This window comes from Ailuropoda melanoleuca, chromosome 13 (assembly GCF_002007445.2).
Source record: "Ailuropoda melanoleuca isolate Jingjing chromosome 13, ASM200744v2, whole genome shotgun sequence".
Lineage (NCBI taxonomy): Eukaryota > Metazoa > Chordata > Mammalia > Carnivora > Ursidae > Ailuropoda > Ailuropoda melanoleuca.
Window position 1 is genome coordinate 34,196,530 of NC_048230.1, and position 8,066 is coordinate 34,204,595.

At 47.7% G+C, this 8,066-nt stretch overlaps 1 protein-coding gene and 1 long non-coding RNA gene across 6 annotated transcripts in view; one reads left to right on the forward strand and one right to left on the reverse strand.

Moving 5' to 3' along the window:
• The window catches only part of WIPI1 (WD repeat domain, phosphoinositide interacting 1), a 34,739-nt gene extending 33,232 nt beyond the window's left edge, over nucleotides 1-1,507 (reverse strand). For all 5 annotated transcript variants that reach the window (XR_004619807.1, XR_004619806.1, XM_034641217.1 and 2 more), the window contains exon 1: nucleotides 1,321-1,507. Coding sequence is in view for 3 of the 5 variants with exons in the window: in XM_034641217.1 (XP_034497108.1) it covers nucleotides 1,321-1,400 (80 nt within the window). In the remaining 2 variants the exon portion in view is untranslated. The remainder of the gene's footprint in view (nucleotides 1-1,320) is intronic.
• A 3,632-nt stretch (nucleotides 1,508-5,139) lies between these two features.
• LOC117795395 lies at nucleotides 5,140-5,832 on the forward strand. Its single transcript, XR_004619362.1, has 3 exons — nucleotides 5,140-5,207; nucleotides 5,315-5,419; nucleotides 5,636-5,832. It is a non-coding gene; the product is annotated as an uncharacterized LOC117795395 (long non-coding RNA).
• Nucleotides 5,833-8,066: the final 2,234 nt, after the last annotated feature.

Here is an 8,066-nt window from a genome sequence, read left to right on the forward strand (position 1 = left end):
TGTTTTTTTTTTTTTAAAGATTTTATTTATTTATTCGACAGAGACAGACACAGCCAGCTAGAGAGGGAACACAAGCAGGGGAGTGGGAGAGGAAGAAGCAGGCTCATAGCGGAGGAGCCTGACGTGGGGCTCGATCCCATAACGCCGGGATCACGCCCTGAGCTGAAGGCAGACGCTCAACTGCTGTGCCACCCAGGCGCCCCTGGGCATAGGGTGTTTTTAAACAGAAATACAAAAGGAATGAAAGCCGGAGTTACTTATGGTACAGCATGGCCTTAATTACACCACTGAATGTTCAATATTAGCTCAGCCCCGTCACAGGCAGCCAAGGCACAAGCCTGAGGAACACAACACAAACTGGTACAGCAGGAAGTGGGAAACTGGAAAGCGGTCATCCCTGCTTGATGCTCTGGGTGCACATTCCAAAGAGATTATTCCATATGGTCCCCAGGACTGGCGTCTAACAATTCCATGAAAAGAGGGAAGGAAACAGGCGTTTGCTTCGAAGGGACTGAATCCTCGAGATGTCTGAAAAACAGTTCAGCAACTCACTCTGGCCAAAGTCCAAATGTGCACATCGAAGTGAAACATTAAAAATCCACTCAAAAAGCAACTGGAACTCGTGCTTCTCAGAGAAGGCAGCCTGGGCCCGGGAAAGGGCCCTTGGACTCGGAGAAGCAGATGCTGCCTCGCCGAGGGGGTCTATGTGAAAGCGGTGAGAGGGGTGGAAAGGTTTCTGACACCCCAGCAGGCAGGCGAGATGCCCTGAGCTGGGCTGAGACGGGGGCTGGCCTGGCCACAGGGATAGGCTGCCTCTTTGTCCCAGGCCCTGCCCAGATGCCACGTTGAGATGCTCAAGGACAAATGGGAAAGTTTTTCCTGTATTCCCATCTTCCTGGGCCCCAACAACCTCGCCTTGGGTCAACTCGCAACTTCCCCCTCCCCACCCATCTCCTTTGTTTTGGCTTCTCCTCCTCCTTCCCCAGACCCCCACTCCAGTCGCTAACCTCTGCCCCCACCGGATTCCGTAGCCTTATCCCGCCCCACTCCGCCCGCGAACTCCCTCCCTTCTTGCTCGGCCGGCCGCTCCTGGCCCTCCGCCCGCAGCTGGGGTGGGGGCGCTCGAACCCCCGCCGGGGGAGGAGGATTCCCCCCCCCCTCCAGACCGAGCCAGTTCGGGGCCGCCCCGGCCGGGCCGCCGACGCCCTCATGGGGCGTAGGCCCGCGCCTCTCCAGCTACAAGTTGCCGACGGAACAAGACCCCTACTCGCGACTTCCCCCCCTCCCCCAGCTGCCGGCAGGGTAGGCGCCGCGGCTTACGTGCAGTCCTGGTTGAAAGAGAAGCAGCTGAGCGCCGCCTCGACCCCGCTCGGGGGGCCGTCCGCCGCCTCGGCCTCCATCGGGGACTCGACCCGGGGAAGCCGCAGCTCCGAGCCGGCGACAGCCACCTCAGCAGCCCGCTGGCGCCGGCTCCGCGGGCCGGGTTGCCGGCCCGCCTCCGCTCCTGGCCCCGCCCCGTCCCGCCTCGCTCCGCCCCGTCCCTGCTTTGCTCCGCCCCCCAGCTGCGGCCCCAACCCTCCTGCGGGTCCGGGCCAAACCTAAGCAGCCGAGGGGGCGGGGGCCCCACCCCTGGCCGCCATTGGCTACGAGTTCACGCCCACGGCGCGCTCTTGGCCAATTGACGACAGCTGCAGGAGGAACCGCCCCGGTGGCGACCTGCCTCTAGCTCGGTGAGACGGCTCTCCATTGGGCGAAGGCGCGTGACGCAAGGCTGCAGGCCACGTGGTGGTGTTGTCATTGCCAGACGCTGCGAAGCGGGATTTGGCGAGAAGGAGCGCAGCCCGACCTGTTGGCCTCGGTCGGGCGTCTGCGGCGGGGCTGCGGCGGGGGCGGCGGGCGGACGCGCTCGGTCCCACCCCGCCCAAACCCCTGTCACGGGTAGCTCCCTGTCTATTAAACTTACAGAGTTTGGTAGAGAGCGTGAGACGCCAAAGCCCTACCCTTTTGTAGAGTCTTCAAGCTGCTTAGAGAAAAGATTCTAAAATGAGGTTGCTAAAGCAGGACAGATCTGAAGTTACCTTACCGATTGCCCTGACGTGGAGAGCTCTTCCTACATGCCAGGCACTGTCTTAACTGTGCAGATTATCTCGTTGAATTCTTATAAAACAAGAAAATGTTTTATGCCCAATTTTTTAAAAAGGGCCAACTGAACAGGTAAATACTCTGTCTAAAGTAACACAACAAATGGTAGAATGTGGATTTTTCTGATACCAAGACCGGTGCACCAAACCACTCTGTTGGAAAATTCGGCAAAACCCATCTGATCTGTAGTTGAAAAAAAGAAAGAAAGAAAGAAAGAAAATGTGTGTAAGATGGTGTATGTGACGAAAGGGATGAGATCTCCAAGATGGCACAGTTCAAAACTCACATATTTGACATGAATCCTGACAAGAGTCTCTCTTCCCAGGTTAAATTCATGTTGCCATGTAGAAAACCCAACACAGTTTATAAATCATAGCTCTGATGGCTTTGGATTTATACAATTCCTGATGAATTTTTGACTCATACTTTTCAAGTTGAGATGAGATGACGTTTTAATTGTTATGCCACAGTATTTCAAACTGGCATAGTTAGGGGCGCCTGGGTGGCACAGCGGTTAAGCGTCTGCCTTCGGCTCAGGGCGTGATCCTGGCGTTATGGGATTGGGCCCCACATCAGGCTCCTCCACTATGAGCCTGCTTCTTCCTCTCCCACTCCCCCTGCTTGTGTTCCCTCTCTCGCTGGCTTTCTCTATCTCTGTCAAATAAATAAATAAAATCTTTAAAAAAAAACCCAACAAATTGGCATAGTTAACATATATCTATTTTGTGACAAAGCTATATATGCCTATGTGTGTACACACACACACACACTTTGGAAACCTGAACCTGTAATGGATGAGTGAAGAGCACTATTTCACGTAAGCTTTTCTGGTTGCATTTCTGGTTTGGGTTTTCTGATGTGCAAGTATAAGTTTCTTCACTCAATGCTATTATTCTTTCTCTCAACTGATGTAAAAATAGTTCAGCTCATAGATGCGCAGTTGCTGGTTACCCTTTAGTTGATTGTGAGGTGTTGTATAAACCATCCTAAGTGAAAATAACTTCTATTTGGATGTTTTAACTGCATCATATTTGTTACCTCTTGGATCAAAGATGCTTTTCCTCACCACTCCCAGCTCAGCCATTTAGAAAACCAGGAGTCTGGTAGGCTAGGTGCTGGGCTGTTTGGAGAATTAAATTGTGGAATAAGGTTTTTACAGTGGAAGCTGTTATTCTCAGTAGTTTGGACTTTATGGGCTAGAGTTGGAAGCTGATGTTAGTTTTTGAGCAGGAGTGTTTCATGATAAAAGCAGTGTTTTAGGCAGATAAACTCGGCCAGGGTGTGCAGAATAGATTAGAAGGGGGAAAAGTCTAGACTAATGTGAAATTCTAGGAGTGAAGGGACATGAGATACAGGCTAGAAAGGTTAAGACAAACCCAAAAGAAAATTTTTTTCTATTGAAATATATTTGACATATATTTGATATATAACATTGTGTAAATTTAAGGTGTATAGCATGTTGATTTCATACTTATATATTGTAATATGATTGCCATTGTAGCTATAATTTGCACCACTAACATGTTACATGAAGAGCTATTTTGAGGCAATGCTTTCCAATAGAAAGTTAATGAGTGAAAGAAAGAAAGAAAGAAAGAAAGAAAAAGAGTCAGCCACAGTTGTGAACACCATTCGTAATTTTAAGTTTTCTAGAAGCCACATTAAAAAAGGTAAAAAGAAATGAATAAATGAACTTTAATAATATACTTAACACAATGTGTCAAAAATCTCATTTTAATGGATAATCAAGGCAAAAATGTTAATTGGCTAGTTTAGATTTTGTTAAAGCCTAATTATTTAAAATGCAATGTATTCTTTTCACTTGGAACATATCTCATTTTATGCTAGCCACATTTTAAGTACCTATGTGGCTGGTAGCTATTGCATTGCTCAGTGAAGTTTGGGGAGAATAAACCACAGAACGCGGTGGCTGATGGGGGAGGGGTGGCATGGCAGGGAAGAGGAGGGAAGAGTCAAAGCCGGTTCCATGGTTAGGAAGGTGGAAGCTCATGGCGCTGCTTTCAGAAACTAGATGTTTGGGCAGGTATCCAAGAAGATGCAATTAGTTACACGTTGACATAGCAGAACTGAATGCTCATTGGGATTAGGGTTCAGGCCTAGAGATGTAGGTATGGGAGAAAACTGATCATCCTCCCAGCCCCACCTTTCCTGTGAATCATACCCCTTGATGTCTCCCAGGGCTGCCTCATTTGGTTTTATTTTTCCCAAGATAATACAGAAATCTTTATTTTTATATAAATACATTTTAAGTAAATATTTATTTTACATAAACCTATATTTTTACATAAAAATTTATAATGTTGATGACCAATTCTTATTTTTAAAAAACACTGTGTGGGCCAAATTAAATATACCAGCTGGCTGGATGTGGTTTGTGGGGGGTCCAGTGTGTGACCTCTGTTCAAGGTATAAGCAGTCTCTTTGAGAGGCTCCACCCTCCAAAAAAAAAAATCCAAAGAAAATACTACAAATAAATTCAGAGGTGTTGGATTCATTTAATGTCAGGCTGATGTTTCTTTTTCTAAGTTCTAGTTTCAGGTTCTGTGGGAGAGGAAACTCCTGATTTAAATGTTGGGTTGATGGCATCCTAATCCTTCCACATTCTTGGAACAGAAATTTCAACACCAAATAACAGAAGCAGAGGCTATCTGGAGGAAGAGGGGAATACAACAGTTTACCACAAGAAAAACAAGATTTCAGCCTTTTGTCCTTCTTCCAGTCAAAATGCCTAAGTGTCTATCTTTTCCCAGACAAAATGTCTGTTATTTCTAGGGCAACAGTAAATCAGCAAAATCTGAAAGAATAAAGCTGAGCTTGGGAATTAAGTATCCTTGGCAATACAAAATTGCAGGCCACAATTCAGCTAATGGGAAGCCTTTCTATTTGTGCAGCAATCAGGTTGTAATTTTAAAATGCTGATGAGGGAGTGCACAGGGCAATGACAGGGGAAGTTGGAAATGACACATCCTGTCTGACGCAACCCTCATGTCACCCAGTATGGTTGCCCACAACACCCAACTGTCTATAATTAGAGTAACTACGAGGTGAGCATATACCACTCCTGTCCCCTTCTTTGTATAAAACCCAGCCTATTTTTATAAAATCAAGTCACAGGAAATAAGCTCCTTTTTTCTTTTCTGATATGTTTCAGCACTCAGAACGTGAGCGGAGAGAAATAGAACCGGAAGAAAAGAGTGCATGGTAGCACTTTGAGAAAAGGATAAAGGAGGAAGGACCTGGGGACAATGCAGAATAGGTAAGACTTGGGGGTGGGGAGAGGGAAGGGTGATGTGTCACAAGCTCAAGGAGTCAGCCCTACCCTACCATTCAAGGGTGGGAGGTAAGGGCTTGGCACGTAGGGTGATTTCTGGGAAAGGAGGTGATCCCATCAGATTGGCAAACAGGAAGTACCCAGCCAGAGGGATGGCTAAACAGCAGGCACAATTGGGCTTTTTTTTGCTGCTCATCACAGGCACAATCAGTGTGGGAGAGCCTGGCTGCAGTGAATGAAGAGTCCCTACAATGTGCCTTTGCCCCCAAAACGGAGCCACTATATCTGGCAAAAACCAACTCACATTCTAATGTTCTTTAACGTTTGTGTTTCCTCTCGAGAGCAAGAAGCAATGGTATTTCATTAAAGAGCAGACTGGTGTCTTTGTCTACATTCTCTCCGCCATCTGTCTTATTTTTGCTTCCAGAATAATCTTAAAATGCTGAGGCAAAATCACAAGCCCTCCATAAATACTTGCTCATCCGCTGACGTTCATGAAGACGTTAGCTTTCTACGTGTGCATTTGCAGACATACCTTGAGCTAATGGTCTATTAGTCAAGGCAATGTAGAGAGGTTCAATCATGGAGCTTTTTGTTCACGGGGCCATCTTAAGCCCAGCCAGGATTCTAGAGAAGTGTTCGTCCGGTCAACCAATGCCCCTGACTTAAGTTGGAAAGTATACATATAGATGACATCTGGGAACAGAAAACAAAGCCTTATAGAAAGCTTGGCTTGAAGCCTCATACGTGTTCTCATTTAATACTTTCTACATGTCCTGTCCTGGAGATTTTTATCTCCATCCCCCAGCGGCGTAAACCAAGGTCAAGAGATGTTGGATAAGCTGCTCAGGGTCCTGGGGCAGTCTGTGATGGAGATGTGGCTTGCACTCACCCTTCCACCGCATTTCCAGGTCGCCTCTCCTTCCATGTTTCCCTTCACACTGGTGTGCCTCAAAGCTCTCAACAGAATTGGCATCTTCACCTATACTCCTTTCTCTAAAGGGACAGAGAGGCAAGGGTGGAGACACCGAGGCAGGATTGCGCCAACAGGGCCACAGGCCAAGTGCAAGGGGCAGGGCATCAAGCCTGGAGCTTTTCAGGGGGGGGGGCAAAGCTTGGCTTAGGTTTGCCACGGGTACTACTAGACCTATCTAGAAACATCCTTTGCTCCCAGATAAAGGGTTAACCTGTGCTCTTGGGCAGGGGTAGCTAGTGAATAAGTGGTGCTCTTGGACTTGGGGTTTCTTCCTGGTCTAGAGAGCTTGTGTGAAGAAAGGTAACCGTTCCTTAGAATTTTTTGCCTTGGGGGCGAAAGGTGATTTCAAAGGCCTTAGGGGAACCGGGGAGAGGGCTAAGAATCCTATGATTCTTGGTGAACAGTGCCATCTAGTGACCTGTGGTATTCAGTTCCAGGTTGGTGGGTGGATCTTGAAGAGAGTGGCTTGAGTGAGAGGATATGGGGAGCTAATCCTGAAACCCTGGGAGAAGAGTCTCGGACTTTCCGTGGGTTCTTCCAAAACCTCTTTACCATCTGTACATGGAAAATACAGAGGCCTCACTCACCACTCTCTTGCAGAAGGAGAAGTTTGGAAGGGGATGGGCCATTCATTCGTTTGACACATTTTTACTCAGTGCCTGTTATGTGCCTGCCAGTGTTCCAGGTCTTAGGGATGCAACATGAGGAAAAAAATGAATAAAAATCCCCGCTTAAATGGGCCCAGAGACCACAGGCAAGAAAAATAGAATGGAGAGTGTCTCAGATGGCCATGAATGCCAAAAAGAAAAATAAAGCAGTTGGGGTTGTGGGGGAGGGGAGGGGAAGGTTTGGTGAAGAGTGGGCAGGGAAGGCGTCCCTGGAAGGTTCTGTTTAAACAAAGACCTGAAGGAGAGAAGGGAACGTGTGGGGGAGAGTATCCTGGGCAGGGGGAGCATAGAGGAGGTGAGGGTGTTTGGAGGAGAGATTGGAGGGGTGGGTAAATAGGAAAAGAGGTCAGAATGATAATGCTTGGGCATGTGGGGGAGGGGCAAGAAACCACTGGACATTTTGACTTATATTTGAGCAGAATCACTCAGGGAGCTGTGTTGAAAATAAATGAAAGGTGTCTTGGTAGATTCCAATTCCCTTTAGCACGTTTACAAACTCCAGGAAGCCCCGTTTATTGTGTAACATTGTTTAACAAGTACTTTTCAGCCTTACGTAGATCTCATTCTTCTAGAAACAGCCACTCACTTCTTGTGGGACCTGAGAAAGTGAAGGTCAGCTCTGATAAGCAGACTGTGATGTTAAATGAGGCCCCCACAAAGCCAATAGAAAACAGTGTTTTTCCCAAGGCCACACCACAGCTGCAAAGGGACTAACACTGAATGATTAAGTCTGTCTTATCAATGCCTTCCGCAGACTTGTTCCATCCCTCCCACCCACTGAACAAAGATTTGGGAGATGCCCAATGATTAAACCACCCTACTTCATGACCGCCTCCAACCCCCGCCTGATGTCTCTTCCTCTGCCCTTCCCACCTCAGAATCGCTTAGTGCAAACCCAAACCCTATAAAAAGCCCCTTCCTAGAGGTCCTACTGAGACACCCTACGGCACCTTGGGTGTATGCTTTCCCTTGGCACAGCAAGCTAAGA